The sequence below is a fragment of the Bos grunniens genome, chromosome 21 (genome assembly GCF_055505025.1).
Source record: "Bos grunniens cultivar Pamir isolate PY7600 chromosome 21, Bosgru_T2T1.0, whole genome shotgun sequence".
Lineage (NCBI taxonomy): Eukaryota > Metazoa > Chordata > Mammalia > Artiodactyla > Bovidae > Bos > Bos grunniens.
In genome coordinates, this window is record NC_141185.1 from 47,237,397 (window position 1) to 47,256,214 (window position 18,818).

General features: G+C 49.0%; 1 protein-coding gene across 8 annotated transcripts in view; it reads left to right on the plus strand.

Moving 5' to 3' along the window:
• The window catches only part of HOMER2 (homer scaffold protein 2), a 128,127-nt gene that overhangs the window by 51,292 nt on the left and 58,017 nt on the right, over positions 1-18,818 (plus strand). Inside the window, exons 2-4 of one of the 8 annotated variants that reach the window (XR_015150013.1) lie at positions 8,104-8,183; positions 8,518-8,632; positions 14,727-14,863. The exons of 3 other annotated variants lie outside the window; for them this stretch is intronic. Coding sequence is in view for 2 of the 5 variants with exons in the window: in XM_086364348.1 (XP_086220474.1) it covers positions 8,104-8,141 (38 nt within the window). In the remaining 3 variants the exon portion in view is untranslated. 4 more of the 8 variants (XM_086364348.1, XM_086364349.1, XM_086364344.1 and 1 more) reach the window with 4 other exon arrangements.

Sequence of the window (18,818 nt, forward strand, 5' to 3'; positions counted from 1 at the left end):
CATAGCAAGACCTCATTTCTTTCCTTCCTTTCTTCCGTGTTTTGCTGTGCTGGGTCTTCCTTGTGGTGTTTGGGCTTCTCTAGTTGTGGCACTCAGTCTCAGTTGCCCTGCGGCATGTGGGATCCTGGTTTCCCAACCAGATGTCAAACCTCCATCCCCTGCATTGGAAAGCAGATTCTTAACCACTGAACCACCAGGGAAGTCCCCTTGTTTCTTTGGATGAGTCTAATTCTCTAAGTATGAGGAGGGGAAGGTTGGCCAGGAGAGCACTGAGTTGTATGCAGACAAGAATATCTAGACAGTAGGTCTGTTCTTAGAGGCCCAGGAACCCACTGGAGTTGGGAAGGGCTTTAGGACATGTGCTATGTGACCGTGTTGAAACACATCCTCTGTTGTTCCAGTGGCAGCCTTCAAATCTGCACACGTATTGGATAGTTGGCATAAGCTACTTGCAGGGCGTTCAGCTAAGTAGCAGCAATCCATGACTTCATCCTCATTAGTTTGGTGTTTCAGGTCTGTTCTAACCTCGTCTGACCTACCTGCCTTCTGTGTACCTGAATGCTTCGCCTGTGCCTCTCTATATTGTTTATCACATAAAGCAGTTGATTATAATACAGTGTTATATCAACTGCTTCTTCCCACCCTTGCTAACTAGACCAGCACAGTCCCATAGAAATATGAAGCCACAAATGTAATTTTACATGTTCTAGTTTCCATTAAAAAAAGCAAAAGAAACAAGTGAAATGAATTTTAATGTATATTATTTATTTATTTATTGGAATATAATTGCTTCACAATGTTGTGTTAGTTTCTGCTGCACAACAAAGTGAATCAGCTATAGGTATACATATATCCCCTCCCTCTCGGACTTTCCTCCCACCCCATCCTACCCATCTAGGTCATCAGAGTACTGTGCTCCCTGTGCTATATATAGCAGGTCCCCACTAGCTTACTATTTTACACATGGTGGTGTGCATATGTTGTTGTTTAGTCACTAAGTCATGTCCAACTCTTCTGTGACCCCGTGGACTGCAGCCCCCCAGCTTGCTCTGTCCATGGGATTTCCCAGACAAGAATACTGGAGGAGGTTGCCATTTCCTTCTCCAGGGGATCTTTGTGATCCAGGGATTAAACCCATGTCTCCTGTTTCTCCTGCATTGGCAGGTGGACTCTTTGCCACTGAGCCACCTGGGAAGCCCCAGTAGTGTATATCTTGTCAGTCCTAATCTCCCAGTTCATCCCACTCACCCGTCCCCCACCCTCCGTGCCCACATGCCCATTCTCTACATCTGCATCTCTATTCCTGCCCTGCAGATAGGTTGATCAGTATCATTTTTCTAGGTTCCACCTATATGCATTAATATACTGCATTTGTTAATTCTAACATATTTTAACCAAATATATAAATAAATATTATTATTTTTAACATTTAACAATTTAAGTCAGACATGGCCCTCTTATTTCCATGGAATTCTCGTTCTAGTGAGGGAGACAGATTCCACCTGTCTCTGCCCACTCCCAGCCCTCTCCTCCCTCTGCAAGCATCCACAAATGAAATAGCTGCAAGTTGTGCTCAGTGCCATGAGGGAAGGAAGCAGGGGCTGAGCCCAGCTTGAGGCCTTATGTTTATGGGCTGCCTCCGAAGAGGTGACATTTAAGCTGCTCTATCACATGACGAGCAGGAGCAGATCGTTTTAGGTGGAGGGAGGGGCGGGGTTAAAGACCCAGTATGGGAAGGGGCTGCCCAGAATGTTTCAGAAACTGAAATCAGACCTGCGGGGCTGGCTGGCAGTGAGGGAGGGAGGGGGGCCCAGGCTGGGGTTGGAGAGTAGCTAGGCATGAGGGCACACCAGATCTCATAGGCTGTGGCATGGATGATGGCTTATATTTGAAATTCTCTGAGAGCAGATAAGACTGAAGGGTTAGGACAGACCTGCGGGTGGTTAAGATTCTATACTTCCAGTGCAGTGGATGTGGGTTTGATCCCTGGTCAGGGAACCAAGATCCCACATGCCAAGGGATGCTGCCAAAAACAAACAAACAAACAAAAAGACAGAAAGGTTTTAATAGGCCTGTGACACAGCCCTTCCTTCATTTTAAGAAGACTTCTCTGGTGCTCTATGCAGAATGGATGAAAGGGGATAAGACCTGAAGCGAGGAGAAGTGACAGGGTTCCTGTGTTCTAGTTCAAAGAGGATGCTGGCTGAGCCTGAGAAGGTCACAGAGGGAAGGAGAGAAGTGAGCAGACTGCAGATGGTTTGGGGGAAAATTTGTTAGAGCTTTCAGAGAGATTGGTTATAAGATAGGAATAAGGGGGAGGGAAGGAATGAGAAGGATCCCTTTGGTTTGGGGTTGAAGCAAGTGGTGGCCACTTGATGCGAAGACCCGACTCATTGGAAAAGACCCTGATGCTGGGAAAGATTGAGGGCAGGAGAAGGGGACAACAGAGGATGAAATGGTTGGATGGCATCACTGACACAATGGGCATGAGTTTGAGCAAGCTCTGGGAGTTGGTGATGGACAGGGAAGCTTGGTGTGCTGCAGTCCATGGGGTTGCAAAGAGTTGGACACGACTAAGTGACTGAACAACAATAAGGTGTAGGGAAGCCTGGAGGAGCAGAAGGTGAGGGGTGGAGTGGGAGACTCAAGGTCAAATGGCCACATCATCTTAAGCTTGAGGGGGTGTGTGGAGCTGGGCAGAAGGCAGGGACTTAATGTAGCTTGGGTTCAGCAGAGGTCAGACTGGAAGAGATTGGGCGACTTCTTGATGGATTGAGAAGGAAGGCAGAGGAGGAGAGGGGTCAGAAGCGTCCATTTTCCAGATGGTCGTAGAGCAGGCGGAGCCAGCAAGAAAGATAGAGGAGGAGAGCCCAGGGAGGCAGGAAGGGAGGGGCTGTGTCTCAGCAGGGGGCTTGGATGTCAGTGTTGAGTGCTGCACAAGTGGTCTAGGGCTGAGTGGCGTGGTGGCTGGTGGTGGCCCTGACCTGAATCCAGACAGAGGTGAGTCAGGCGGGGCCAGGCACCAGGCGGGCCGGAAGATGAATGGGAGGCTGGGACGGGGGTTGTGTGAAGGATGTGTGGACCACTTTCTCAGGAAGTTGACTGGAACTTCCCTGCTGGTCCAGTGGCTCAGACTCCATACTCCCGATGCAGGGGACCCGGTTTCGATCACTGGTCAGGGAACTAGATCCCACATGCCGCAACTAAGAGTTTGCATGTGTGTGTTAGTCACTCAGTCGTGTCAGACTCTGTGCAACCCCATGGACCATAGCTCGCCAGGCTCCTCTGTCCATGGGATTCTCCAGGCAAGAATACTGCAGTGGATTCCCATGCCCTCCTCCAGGTCATCTTCCCAACCCAGGGATCAAACTCGCGTCTCCCACATGGCAGGCAGACTTGTTACATCTGAGCCACAAGGGAAGTCCCTAAGAGTTCACACGCTGAAACTAAAAGACCCTGCATGCCGCAACTAAGACCCTGTGCAGCCAAACGAATGAACGAGTGAGTGGAGTTGACAGTGGAGGGAACGGAGTCATGAGACAACCACATGAGAGGCTGTGGGTAAAGGGAGAAGGTATTTAAGATAGGTATTAAGATCAGCATGTGTGGATGCTGGCAGGAATGCTGCCCGAGAGAAGCAGGGTGACCCAGGAGCCAGGCCTTATGGTGACAGGAGTGGGGTTCAGAGCATCGGGGGAAGACTGTCCCTTGGAGCAGAGAGGGAAGGAGGAAAGGAGGCCACAGTAGGAGCAGATGGAGGCAGGTCTGGGTGTGGTGGAAGGTGCTTGAGTTCTAGTCCAGGGCTCTTGTTTCTTGCCAGGATGTATGAGGCAGGCTCATTAGCTCAGAGCAAGGGTGGAGGACAGGGGTTGGGAATCTGAGGAGAAGAAAACAGAGTGAAATTGTCTGGGACTGGATGGCCAGCCTCCCAGAGAAACCTAGGCTTTGTGGGCCATTGCAGAGCGACAGTTTGAGGTCAGAGAACATGCATTTAAACTGAAACACGTCCACCCAGTTTTGTCCACCCGGTTGCTTGGGTGTGGGCGCAGAGGAGGCAGATGGCAGAGTGCATCAGGTTGGGAGGCAAGGAATTCCCACAGGGCGGGGAACAGTGATGGAAGAAAGTGAACTCACTGAGGGCATGGGGAAGAAGGCACTGGGTGGGAGAAGCTGAGTCCAGGGCGAGGCGTTTGTCCTGTGGGTGTGGGTGGTGACAGGAGGTGGACGGAGGATGAGGCGGGCTCGGAGCTGAAGCCCCCATCAGTGGCAGGAAACACTTGGAGGCCGGCGTGGGTGTGGCAGGGGCAGGTGACTGGAATGGCCTCGCCTCCAAGGGCACAGAGAGAGCCACACTCTGGGGGCCGCGAGGACACCAGCCACCCGTCTCCCCTTGGGTTCCGCTTTTGTGGAGGGTGAGAGGAGTGGACCAGCTGTGTATGGCTGTGTATGTCCTCATGGACTAGCTTTGTGTCAGTTACGGTGTGAAGGTGAAGGGGGTATTCTGGCTGGACAGCTGGTCCCACAGGTTTCAAGGACTTTAGGAGATTTGAGAGTGTAGAGAGGAGGGAAAGACTGGCTCCAATTTAGCAGGGAGGACCAAGAGCCTGGATGATGCTGGGTGACTGGGAGGGTGTGGTCCCCTGGCTGTCTCCCAGGTAGAGGGATGAGAAGTGAGACGGATCTTTCCAAGCATGTGAAAGACCTGGGGATTTGAGTTGGTGGTGGGTTCCCTGTGAGTCAGCTCCAGTGATGTGGCCGGCTAAAACTTTGAAGCTCTTAGCCGAAGTATGAAATAGCTGGCGGTGAGGGGTCTGCTGCATGTGACGTCCAGAATATTGTGTGTGGTTCTGGGTGCTGAGTTCATTTTCTAGGGAGGATGGCTGTAGTTTTTTATCAGATTTTCAAAGCAGTCCTTGACCCTAAAGAGATGAGAATCGCCTGTTGAAAGGATGTGGGCATGTTCAGCTGAGAGAAGAGAGAATTTGGGCCAAGAGGCAGAGGCAGGAGAGAGTGGCTTCCATGTAGAGGACCACTGCCATTTGGAGGAGGCGGTTTGCTCCTGTGGACACATCTGGAGGGACTAGAACCAGAGGGAGGGAGGCTCAGGCAGAGGGTTTGGCTCCATGGGGGCTGAGGGGGCCTGAGTGACCTGGGAGTACACAGGTGAGGGGTACACAGGGCAGGGACAGAAAGAGGTGGCCTGTGATGGCTGTGAAACCGTTGTCCAGACCTTGTTCTGAGAAGCAAAAAGCTCTGGGCTCTGCCAGGCTTTCCTATAGGGTGAGGATGTGGTGTCGTGGGCTGAGCTTCACTGGGAGACGTGAAGGCCCTGCGGTGGCTCAGTGCGGCTCAGTGAACGCTGAGGCCCCCAGAAGCCTGCCTGCCTTTCCTCAGACAGTGTCCTCTCAGGGTGCAGGCCCCTCGCCCATCCTCAGTGGGCCCCTCTGTGATGTGGTGTGCTGAGTGTTCCCTGGGCACAGACTTGAGGGCTGCCTAGCCCTAGCCCACATCTCAGCCAGGGCTGTGAGCCCACCTTCGTGGGCCCTCAGGCGCCCACCTTGGTGGCCTGTGCATCTCTTCCAGCATGTGGAGTTGGGTGAGACGATCTCTGAATCGGCCCTGGGGTGGAGCAGAGTATACTAGCTCAGGGGCCCCCTCCCTCCCCACACCCAGCAGGCTCCCAAGAGGTTCCTGGCCTCCCACCTGACTTTGGCACCCACAGCATCTGATCTGCTAAGTCTGAAAGCGACTCCCTTGGGACAAAACTGATGATTAATCAAGTTTGACTTTTGTCAGAGCTTCCTCTTTTTTTTTCCCTTCTCAGTTTTTTTCTTTCTTTTTTTTTTTTAAAGCAGGCATGTTTCACCAAGGATGGAAAATTCTGGAAAATTGGAATTCCACCACCTGACTGAAAGCCCTATCACTGGCTTCAAGGGAGGGAGCTTTAAAAAGCCACTCCTTGGCTTCTCCCATGAATTTTAAGTATTCTGAAAGCTTTGCCCACAAAGGCAGCAACGCCTCATCCCTTGAATAATTAAATAGAGCACACTGGGGTTGGCGGGACAGCATAGGCCCAGGCACACCGTTCCTCTGGGAGCCTCCTCCTCAAGTGGGGAGCTCAGCGGGAGCCCGAGGAGGTCCTCCTCGCAGAGAGATGGATGCAGCTGCAAACAGCCGTCTTTCAAGCAGTGGGTAAGGTTGGCACAACCCTGGCAGTGTCGCGGAAGCGGATGCAGGTGTCACGTGATACGGCACATGTTTTCCCTGAGGTGCTGCCGTCCAGCAGCTGTTCGCACAGGCCCTGTGAGGTCTTGGTTGGTCTTTCTTGTCCCTTCGCTGCCACATCACTGCCCATGTAAGGTGTCCATGGCCTTGGGCCATATCCCCCATCTCCCAGCCACTGTAGTATTGACATTGGTTTCTCTGTGTACTTGGTGGAAATTTCTGGAGACTCTGTGAGGGCAAGAGAAGGCTATTTTATCTTCTAGCAGATGACCCTCCCCTCAGGAGCCATGGTAGCATCTCGGAACTGGCCGATTATTTCCTGGCTGTCTTCCTGTTCCATAATTACACAGGCTCTTTATCTGTGAGGCCACAGAATGGTGTGCTGGACAGACAGAGGTTGTGTCAGATGGTCAATGTGGTATCTTACTTGAGTTCTGTGGAAGACTGAGTTTTGCTGGGAGGAAAGGAAGGCATATTTGTTGATTATCTATAGGTATTATTTCATTTAAGCTTCATGTTTTATGGATAAGGAAATGATTTCAGAGAGGTTAAGTTACTTGGCGAATGTCACACAGCCAGCACATTGAGTGGGCTGGTGGTTATGTATGTTATCTGACTCTGAGACTTGTACAGTTCCAGAAGAAATGAAAAACACTCTTTGTTTCAAAAGTATAAACTTGAGGTCTAAAAGAAGAGATATGTTTAAGGAAGCTCTGTTAGCACACCTTCCAAACAGCAGGGGTTAAGAGCAGGTATCTTTAGTCTGGTGTGAGCACAAAGCCATTCACACAGCTGAGTTTTCTTTATTTTTAAAATTTGTTTACTTATTTATCTATTTATAGCTGCACTGGGTCTTCATTGCTGTGTGTGGGCTCTTCTCTAGTTGAGGCAAGTGGGGGTCTACTCCCTAGTTGCGGTCTGCAGGCTTCTCATGGCGGTGGCTTCTCTTCTTGCAGAGCACAGGATCTAGGTGCTTGGGCTCAGTAGTTGTGGTGCACAGGCTTAGTTGCTTCGCAACATGTAGGATCTCCCTGGACCGGGAATCAAACCTGTGTCCCCTGTATTGGTGGATTCTTAACCACTGGGCCACCAGGAAAATCCCTCTTTCTTTTTTAAATCCAAAATGTGCTTTTTGTGATGGTTTCCCACTCATCTGGATTCAGGGTGCTTTTAATGCTGCTTCCATCTGAAAGAGCATCTGTCTGCAAGCCTGGCTTTTCCTCTGTAGGCTGGCTGAGGACAGTAGAGCAGCCAGCACACAAAGCTGTTTGTTCCTGGCTAGAGATGGTTGTAGTATCTTGGGCACTTCACATCCATGAGATGGGAACTGGGGCTCCACACCAGGCGCTTCTTGTGTGTCCTCTTCTCCTCTTCTGGAGAGGGATGGAGGGGATCGTTTGTGAAAGGCACATTCTGGTGGGGAAGTCGTCACCACCAGAACACAGCCAAGTTTTCTACAGATTTCTTTCACCCTGAATCTACTGAGCCATTCCTTGGTCTTCCTTTTCTCATCCTTCTCTCCCAGTTTCTCTTGGCCCTTTTCCTCAGATCTCAGTAGAGGTTCTCAGAATGACTTAATTCTTCACCCTTGTTGAGTTGTATGTTGCAATCGACATCTATTAAGACGTTGTTCAGATCACGTAATAGGAGTCCAAGTCCCCAATAAGTAAACCTGTTAGGCTGGGTCTGTATCTGATGACTTACTTTGATATTAGTCTTGACACAGGGCAGGGTGGTAAGATCACCAAAGCCCACACTGTTCTTACCTGCTTTTTGGCTGTGAATCAGGATCTTTCTCATATTTGCCAGGGGTTCAGGTCTTAGTTGATTGCCTGCATTGCTTGTCTCAGAGATGCACAAGAACTTCTGTTTCCCCAGGTGTTGTGGCTGCTTTGTTGCAGCTGAGGTTCTCCTGACTGGAATTGAAGGACCCGCCTGTCAGGAACCTGAGAAGCAAGGTACTTGAATGATGTGATTTTCAGGACTGGTTTCCCTGGCAGCACTTTATCTCTGTAGAAGAAGGGGATTTTCAAGCTCCTCCATCCTGGGTGAGAGATCAGACTAAGTCTGAAGTAGTGAAATTTGGTTCTCTTTGTGCCTTTTACAAAAAGTGCTTGGTTTATTTATGTGTCTTTTTTCCTGGAGCAAATCTCTTACCCATGAATGGCAAAACTAACCTAGTGAGCCATGAGTACAGCTTGAAGAGGAAGTCACAAACTGAAGTTGTAATCTGACACCCAGATAGGACACTTCTCTGGCAGTCCAGAGGCTGACTCTGCGCTCCCAATGCAGGGGGCCCGGATTTGATCCCCGGTCACGGAACTAGCTCCCATATGCTGCAACTAAGAGTCTGCATGCCACAGCTGAGAGTTTGCATGCTGCAACTAAAATACCCTGCATGCCACAGGTAAGACACAGGGCAGCCAAAATAAATAAAAACACTTTTTAAAAAACCCAGTTAGGATCTTGTTAACTGTTTTTTCCTGAGAGGAAGTTCATGATTGAAGGTCCTCTCCATCATGCTTTTGGAATGAAGTTTTTCAGGTAGCCACTGAAACTACTCTTGATGACAGGTAAAGTGAGTGCCCCCCCTCCATCCACGGGATCAAATATTTGCACAGTGGCATCAGAAAGCGCTGTATGCGCTCAGATCTCTGTGTCTGAGGGCTTCTGATGCTTCGTGCTTGGGCTTATCAGAATCAACAGCTTTATTTAGGTCACCTGTATTCAGGTGCCAGTCAGTGGGGACAGAGCCAGATCTGGGCAGTCTGGGAGGAGGTGACCCTTGCAAGCAGCCAATTTAGCCCAGCAATGGATTTCTTAAATCTGAACTTTGCTCCTCCATTTCCTCAATTAAGTAATATTTACTGAGTGCTTCCAGGGGTGACTAAGATGGATCTTGGCCTTTGTCCTTGTAAAGCTTACAGTATAGCAGAGGAAATGGATATTGAATAATTACACAAATGATTAAAATTCATTCATTCATTCAGTAAGTTTGTGAGTTTCTGGTGTACCAGGTTCTACTTGTGGTGCTACATGCAGGAACCAGAAAGACAAAAGTCTCTGCCTTACTGGCCCTTGCATTCGAATGAGATGCATGATAAATCAAATGAAAACAAGTAAATTATGTAGCATATTAGAGGTGATAAATACTGTGAGCAATAGAGCAGGGAAAGATGATTGGGAGTAGTAACTGGGTGGGGTGGGTGAGTGGGTGCCAGTTGCAGAGAGTGGGGTGCATGAAATGAAGATTATAGATGGGTTTGGAGTTAGTGATAACTGTCAGGTCTTGACAAGGAGTTGGAGGGGCTGAAGGCAGTGCAAGCAACTGGCAGGCCAGTTGGAGGGATCATGTGTATGTGTGTGTGTATTGAAGTGACTGAGAATCAGGACAGGAGTCGTGTAGGAGAGATGGCCGGTTATCCAGGAGCTAAAATCATCAAGAAATGAGGAGGAGTGACACGGAGGATGGTGTTTGACAGCAGCAGTGAAGGGTAGAGGATGACAGGGCCTGATGACAAGAGATTGAAGACTGGGGAGTTGGAGGGAAGAGGGAAGAGAATCACCTGGAGTAGGCAGCAAGGAGCTGGTGATCAGCTGTGAAAAATGCCTGCAGGAGAGGTGCCGGGTCCCCTGAGGGTGGATCATAGGGGTGTCTGGCCGGGAAGAGAGAGGCTCAGCAAGGCTCCTGTGATATTGTGATTTATGATAAGAAGTAGATAATTGGTCTTCGTCCTGTTCCTGTCACAGAGCTCCTGAAACCCTTGGAAATTCCTGTGAAGAGAGCTCTAAAAGTGTCTTGTTAGGTTGAGAAGGTGACTTTTGGAAAGCACCTAAGTATGGGGACCCAACTACGTGATTGTTGTCATTCAGTTGCTCAGTCGTGTCTTGACTCTTTGCAACCCTGTGGACTGTAGCACCCCAGGCTTCTCTGTCCTTCACCAACTGCCGGAGTCTGCTCAAACTCATGTCCACTGAGTTGGTGATGCCATCCAACCATCTCATTCTCTGTTGCTCTTTTCCTCCTGCCCTCAGTCTTTCGCAGCATCAGGATCTTTTCCAATGAGTTGGCTATTCATATCAGGTGGTCAAAGTATTGGAGCTTCAGCTTCAGCATCAGTCCTTCCAATGAATGTTCAGGGTTGAGTTCCTTTAGGATTAACTGGTTTGATCTCCTTGTTGTCCAGTGGACTCTCAGAAGTCTTCTCTAGCACCACAGTTCAAAAGCACCAATTCTTCAGTATTCAGCCTTCTTTATGGTCCAAATCTCATATCCATTCATGACTACTGGAAAAATCATAGCTTTGACTATAGGGACCTTTGTTAGAAAAGTAATGTCTCTGCTTTTTAATACACTGTCTAGTTTTGTCATAGCTTTTCTTCCAAGGAACAATACATACATACATGAATATTTTTTAAAAAGAGAGATGTATAAGGATGAATGTATTTGCCCAGAGACCCATCAAGGCCCTCAAGAAGGCTTCTGCCTTAACATGGTGGCCTGGGGAGGAGGGTCAGGGAACACAAGTGCAGGGCCTCACTGGGCATGCACTCAGGAAGGGATCCAGAGGGGCGTGTTGGGCTTAGATGTTCCAGGTGACTCCCAGCTTATAGCTGTATGTGCCCTTGAGTAAGTTACTTCATCTTTTCTTCCTGTTTTCCTCTGTTAAAATGAAGACACAGGCACTGACTGTCAAGGTTGTTGGGAAAAGGAGGTGAGCTGTGTTTGTCAGTGCCCAGAACAGTGCCAGACAACCACAGATGATCAATACACACCAGAACCTCTGGGAAATACCTTTTCCGAGGTACTTCTGAAAATGCTGGTGGTGTGGATCTCAGCATTGCTGCAGGACACGGAAAGGTATCTCCTATTTAAAAGCCAGATCCTTTAGGAGAGGAACACGAATTGCACTAAAGATGTGAATGTGCTTGTGTGCTGTGCTAAGTCATTTCAGTCGTGTCCAACTCTTTGCAACCCCATGGATTGTAGACTGCCAGGCTCCTCTGTCCATGGATTTCCCAGGCAACAATTACTGCAGTGGGTTGTCATGCCCTCCTCCAGGAGATCTTCCTGACCCAGGGATTGAACCTGTGTCTCTTGTGTCTCCTGCATTGGCAGACAGGTTCTTTACCACCTGGGAAGCCCATGAATGTGCACGGACGCCTGCAGATCTGAGGATGGAATCTTGAAGTGGATAAAAATGGAGCAGGGAGAGGTCTACACACAGGCCATCTGGGCCTTCAGAGGGGACGGGCAGTGTGTCCTTGGCACATGGGAAGTAGTACGGCTGTTCTGGGCCAGACTCTGGGCACACGTAGGCCCCAACTGTCTAGACACCTGCTGGCTGCCTGTTTCTGCTGGAAGTCGAGTATCAGACTTTTTCCAAAAAGGGGAAGAACCTGTAGAAGATCCAGTCTGATAAATTGCGCCCATCTGATTCATCAGAGCAGAGCACAGAGGGATAGGAAAACACGTCGTTCTTCTAACAGTCACTTCTTTCTGTCTACTGAAGACCCACCAACGCTCTGTACATTCCCTTCCAAACCTGAAGAAGTATAAGTGGAACTTGACTGTTTGCTCCAACGCTTTTGTTCTCTGTCTCTGTGTACCTTCTCTCTCAGCCCTTTCTGTTTTTTTGTTTGTTTGTTTGTTTGTTTTCACTGCCTGGGCTATGGCAGTGAAAATGCTAAGTCCTAACCACTGGACTGCCAGGGAAGTCCCTCATCCATTTGTTTACACATTATTGACCAGAGATATATTAATGTTTCTTATGTTACCCAAACATTATTGACCAGAGACATATTAATATGTTTTTAGAGGGTGATATGATTAACATCACTGTGTGAACTTGTTAGAGCTTAAAGTTGATCGAGGGTTCATCATATATCTCATGATTGTCATTATCATTCACATTTTGCTGTGTCAGGTTTTCATTCCAACCTCATGTAGATTAAAATGCAAGTTTATTATCATAAAATTTTAAAAAATGATGCATCATGAAATTTTGAGTGAAGAAAAACTTTCAGCGAATTTTATGCAGGTATTTTCTCTGATTGTCCAAGTGATGTATATATACTAGTGCCTCAGAAGATGATAGTTCTTCAGAATACAGTTATTCAGATGATGAGAATATTAGACCAACAAAAAGACAAAACTTACCTTAGCGATTGATTCTGATATGGACAGTGAACATGAAACAGTGCTAGAGATGGCTCCTTTGCCTCTACAATCGAAGACAACATTTCACAAAAATTAGACTTTACAGGTGTCTCAGGTATAACTTTTGAATGTACTAGCCTGCAAAGTGTTGGTGAAATAACAGAATTAATATTTTGGCTGGCCAAAATAAAAACCGCCAGCCATAGGCCTTAGTTTCCCCTGGTCAGTAATGAGTTAAGGCATGTTTTCTGGGTGCCAGGCTCTGGGTGTGACACAGCACATCAGATGTAGTCCTGGCCCTTGCACTTACCCCAGTAGGGCTGTGCTTTCTGGCCAGGCAGGGCGCCTGGAAAGGTCATCTGCACAGCACCTGGGATAAAGGACAGAGTTGCTGGTGGGAGCCACAGGCTGGGCCTTCTGCTGACCTGGTGCAGCCTGGAGCGAGAGGGTCAGTGCCTCGCTGCACACCTCTGTGTGTGTGCATATGTGTGCATGCACCGTGTACATGTGCACTTGTGTGTGTGTGTGTGCTGGGAGGAAGACAGTCCCTAGCAGTTCTCCTGTGGGGAGGGGGTCTCACTGCTGTCCAGAAGCGATCTGCTTCTCTGCCCTGTGGAATTTCATAGGGTCATGCTCGCCAGCCAGCAGCCAGACACGGCGGGCCCTCTGTGACATGGGTTCAGTGAAAATTTGGGCCACAACTTCAGGTACCTCCTCTACCAGGGTCTACAGGGGTTCTGGAAATAACCTGATTCCTGGTCAAGGGGGCTCACAGTCCAATGTGGGGGGTACAGCACACCTGCAGCCACCAGAGACAAAGCAGAACCACGTGAGGGCCACAAGGGAGACCCAGAAAGCTGGGCTCCAGGGAGGGACTCCGGGCTGGCAGTGGACCCGGGTGCCCCTGACAGAAGAGGCGACCAGTTGCGCTTTGCTTTGAAAGGTGACAGGGTTCTGACTAGTGGGGGTGGCCTAAGTGGTGGGGGGATGGCCATGAATAAGAGGCATTCCAGGGAGAAGGCACAGGGAGGGACAAGCAGAAGCTTCTGTTTTGTTAGTCCTGTAGGCTGGCACACGGATTGATGGGGAGGAGGAGACAGAGGCCAGCTGAGGTCGTGGGTTTGGGCCCTGGTGGGACGCAGCACACTGCCTTCACAGCCCCTGTGTGAAGAGCCAGGCAGGGCGGCCACCTGTGCTTAGTCTGAATGGAGTGCAGCTGACTCCGTGTAGTACAAGAGAATCCAGCACGAAAAGGCTTTCTTGACTCACGTATCGCTCGTTTGAGGTCCTCAGGGCTGACTTTGAACATGGCCTCAGCTCCTCCTGGGCCAGCAGACATCTAGGGCTGGGGGGTCTGTGGAGCTGCGGGCACAAACTATTTCTGTGCTCCTTCAAATGCCCGTGTTTATTTTTAAACTTGAGGCTTTGTAAGGCAGGGATGTATCATGCCAGCTCTGCTTTTGAGTAAAAAAGGTCCCCTTGGGCTGATGGAAACTGCAAAAGATGATCCCCATCTAAAGTTGTCCCTTCTCTTCATTTAGTGTCCTGGTGCATGTATGCGAGCCTTACAGGGAAGGTCACAGAAGTAATTTGCTTTAAAAAAAAAAAAATTCCTGGAAAGAGGAAACCTGCATACAGGTCGCCAGTCCTGTAACTCACGCTGGCAGATCTGTGTCAGGCGCAGTGGTGCTCCGACAAGGAGGGTCTGTGTGTATTGGAGGCGGGTGGGAGGTGACAAGCTGGGACGCCAGCCTGACCCTTGCCATCACCACCCTCACTTCCCTCCTGTAAGAGCCTGAGGACAAGGGGCTTAGAAGAGACCGTCTGTTATCTTTTAAGCATATGCAAGTTATAACTGAAAAATTAATGAGATTAACATAGAGTTCAAGATGGAGGACTCAGCACAGTGCTTCTTTCTACCTTTCCTCCCCAGAACCCATTAAAATGATAATAAAGAGATTATTAAAAGTATAATCCTATGACAGTGAAGTGAATGGGAGGGAATGATCAGCAGCTGAGAGACCGGAACAAATTTCTGGGTGATAGAAGGCAGGTAGAGGCATGGCCATGTTACAAATGTTGTAGAGACACCCAGAGCCCAGTGGGCCCAAGAAGAGGGGCTGATCTGCCCCGCAGAACCCCAGAGAGCCTCCTGACCAAGCCTGTGAGTCCATCCCAGAGCAGGAACGAGACATGGTGCTGAAAGCTGGGACGTTTTTCCTTTTTTTTTTTTTCTTTTGATTTTTTTTCATATAGACCATTTTTAATGTCTTTATTGAATTTGTTACAATATTGCTTTAAAAAAGTTTTTTTTAATGTTTTGGGTTGTTTTGGCCTCAAGACATTTGGGAACTCAGTTCCTCAACCAAGGATTGAACTGCACCTCCTGCATTAGAAGCTCAGAGTCTTAACCACTGGACCACCTGGAAAGTCCTAAAAGCTAAAACTTTAATGGACGGTCTCAGGAGAAGATGAGGACAGGTGGACTTCGTTGGCAGAGGCAAGGCTGGGGTGTGGGTACTGGCATTCTATCAATAGAATAAAGCCTTGCACCTGGAGGGGTGGGATGGGTAGGGTTGGGAGGGAGGCGCCAGAGAGGGGGGACGTATGTGTAGCTTGTGGCTGATTCACGTTATTGTACAGCAGAAACCAACACTGTAAAGCAGTTATCTTCTAATATAAAAAAAAAAAGGAATAAAGCCTTCCTTGGTCCTGCGTGGATCTGGGGTCAATGGATGGCATTGGTTAGGTCAGCTAGGGAGGGAACGTGGAGTGCTCTCACTGAGGAGCCAGAAAGAGGAAGAGCCAGCAAAATAAATGTCTAATCAGACAACGTGGGCACAGGACAATAGATAGTAAAGCTGGGCCTTCAAGGCTCTGAGGGAGAATAATTTTTTCACCATTGAAAAAAAAATTTTGTATCCACTGTCTCCCGCAGATGTCAGGCCCTGATCACTGGAACCTGTAGTGTTACCTAATGAAAGGGTCTCTGGAGGCCATTAATGGAAGGGTCTTGAGATGAGGAGCTCAGTGTGGATTATCCCTGTGAGCCTGATGCAATCACACGCATCCTTATGAGGGAGAGGCCACAAGAGATTTTACTGCACACAGAAGAGAGATGGGGCCGTGAGCTCAGCAGAGGGAGATCTGAAGGTGGAGGGACAGGTCATGGTAGCCCTAGCAGCTAGAGAAGGCCAGGCGTTCGGATTCTCCCCTGGAGCCTGTGAAGAGAGCCTCCTCACACCTTGGTTTTAGCAGTGAAGGTGATTTTGGACTTCCTACCTCCAAGCTGGGAGATGATAAGATCCTTTAGTTTTTAAGAAATATTTATTTATTTGGCTGCGCCGGGTCTTAGTTGTAGCATGCAGGATCTTTGATCTTTAGTTGCAGCGTGCAAACTCTTCAGTTCAGTTCAGTTGCTCAGTCGTGTCCGACTCTTTGCGACCCCATGAATCGCAGCACGCCAGGCCTCCCTGTCCATCACCAACTCCCAGAGTTCACCCAGACTCACATCCATCAAGTCAGTGATGCCACCCAGCCATCTCATCCTCTGTCGTCCCCTTCTCCTCCTGCCACCAATCCCTCCCAGCATCAGAGTCTTTTCCAATGAGTCAACTCTTCGAATGAGGTGGCCAAAGTACTGGAGTTTCAGCTTTAGCATCATTCCTTCCAAAGAAATCCCAGGGCTGATCTCCTTCAGAATGGACTGGTTGGATCTCCTTGCAGTCCAAGGGACTCTCAAGAGTCTTCTCCAACACCACAGTTCAAAAGCATCAATTCGGCAATCTAGTGGAATCTGGAGAAGGCAATGGCACCCCACTCCAGTACTCTTGCCTGGAAAATCCCATTGACGGAGGAGCCTGGTGGGCTGCAGTCCATAGGGTCGCTAAGAGTCGGACATGACTGAGCAACTTCACTTTCACTTTTCACTTTCATGCATTGGAGAAGGAAATGGCAACCCACTCCAGTGTTCTTGCCTGGAGAATCCCAGGGACAGGGGAGCCTGTTGAGCTGCCGTCTATGGGGTCGCACAGAGTCGGACACGACTGAAGTGACTTAGCAGCAGCAGCAGCAGCAGTGGAATCTAGTGCCCTGACCAGGGATCGAACCCCCAGACCCCTGCATTGGGAGCACGGAGTCCCAGCCACTGGACCACCAGAGAAGTTCCCAAATGCTGTAGTTTTTTCTTTTGGTCTTGGTCTTGGTTGGTCTTCGCTGCTGCGTGCAGGCTTTCTCTGGTTGCGGCGAGTGGGGGCCACTCCTTGCTGCAGTGTATGGGCTTCTCATTGCAGTGGCTTCCCTTGTTGTGGAGTGTGGGCACTGGGGCAGGTGGGCTTCAGTAGTTGTGGCACACAGGTTTAGTTGCTCCTCAGCGTGTGGTATCTTCCTGGACCAGGGATCAAACCCTTGTCCCCTGTATTGACAGGCAAATTCTTATCTATTGTGCCACCAAGGAAGTCCCAAGACCCTGTACTTTTAAGCCACCCAGTTAGTTGTAGTTTGCAGCCCCAGGAAGCAAATACACTGAGCCAGTCTCATCCAGTGTCAGGGGAGAGTGAAGTCAGTTATAGGTATACAAGGACTTAAGGTTTATTCCCATTCATTCTGATGGTCTGTGCCAGCCATACAAGGGTGAAGCCTAGTAAGGAGGCAGCTGGGGGCAGAAAGAGAATGGATGGCTTCCAGGAGCCTGAAGAAAAGAACTTCCAGACAGACGGCTGTGAGTGGGCCTCAGAAGCACCCAGTCCAAATTAGAACTGGAAGCCATTGGCTCCAAGAATAATATCTCCAGGACAGAGACTGGAATGGGTTCCAGGAAACGTTCAGAGAGAACAAGAAGCTGGAAGACACGAGGGTTATAGGAAGATGGGCTGTTTCTTTTCTCAATAGGAAAAAGAAGGCAGTAGAAAAACTCCACAAAAAATAAAAAACAATTGCGAGCATGTTGTGATCCAAATGTGAAGCACACTGAGATACCACCTGCCTTGAACAGTGGGGAGCATGCTGGCAAGGAAATGCTTCTCTTTAAAAAATAAATTTACTTATTTATTTGGCTGTTCCCAGCCTTAGCTTTAGGATCTTTAGCTGAAGCATGTGAACTCTTAGTTGGGGCCTCCTCAGTAGCTCAGCAGCAAAGAATCTGCCTGCAATGCAGGAGCCACGGGAGACGCAGGTTTGATCCCTGGGTCAGGGAGATCCCCTGGAGGAGGAAATGGCAACCCACTCCAGTATTCTTGCCTGAAGAATCCCATGGACAAAGGAGCCTGGCAGGCTACAGTTCATAGGGTCACAAATAGTCGGACATGACTGAAGCGACTTAGGATCTTAGTTCCCCAACCAGCGATCAAACCCAAGTCCATGCATTAGGAGCACACAGTCTTAGTCCCTGGACCACCAGGGAAGTCCCAAGAAGCTGCTGTTTGACCTGGATGCTGGGAACTTTTCCCTCTGAGGAGTGCTTGACTCCTGACTTTGAACTGTACAGAAGGAAATAGAACCCCAGTGCATTTCTTGGCTCTGCAGGGCGCAGTATTTATATAGTCACAGTCATGCTCTCTTTTTAAATGGTGATGTAGTGCTCTATTGTGTTCATATGTTGACTGCACTCTTCCTGGTGCTGGATATTCCATTTAATTCCTGCTTGCCTTTGACTATTTTTTTTTTTTTTTTGGTAACTAATGCTGGAGTCTGTGGTCAGTTTGACCCATGAAGCCTCTTTGTGGGAAGAACTGAAGAACTGAATTGTCAGGTAATGTGTAATTACATACAATGAGGGGAGGTGTCCTGGGTGTAAGTGTGACTTCGAGATTCAGGAGGGAGGTGGTTACTGGACTCATTGAGACTGTCCCCATGACTGGGCCTTGGTCCTACTGGATCCTGTCTTGGAGAGCAGCCTGGTGCTGCTTCTGAACAGCGGCCTGTGGGCAGAAGCGGGGGCAGGTACATGGTCTTAAAGGTTTGGTGCCTGTGGGAGAAACCTGAGCTTGTTCATATGCTAACGAAAGGCACCAGAAACAAAGAGAGCTATTGTTGTTAGCAAGGTCAGAATTGCCCAATCTTCTTGATGTCATGCACACACAGAAAATATTTGTACAGCTCACGGATAAATGCATAAGACTGTTCACAGTCAGAAGTGACCCATCCAGGCCCTCCAGTCACCCCAGGGTCTGCTCTGCCCCCAAGGGTTGAGGAGATCTCCTTGTCAACAAGCCACTTCCTCTCAACCCAGTGACATCTTTGTACAAATGAGAAGGAAGGTAGTTCTTTTCCAAGACAGCTTCCGGACACCCACTCTGCCAGGCAGTAGACAGAGTCAGTGTGCCAACCTTTTATGAGCAAGGTGATGAACAGAGGCCCTCTGGGTTCTGTGCTGTGTGAACCTGTGGCTCAGCATACCTGTGGCCCAATTGAGGATGCTGCTAGGAAGATGGCT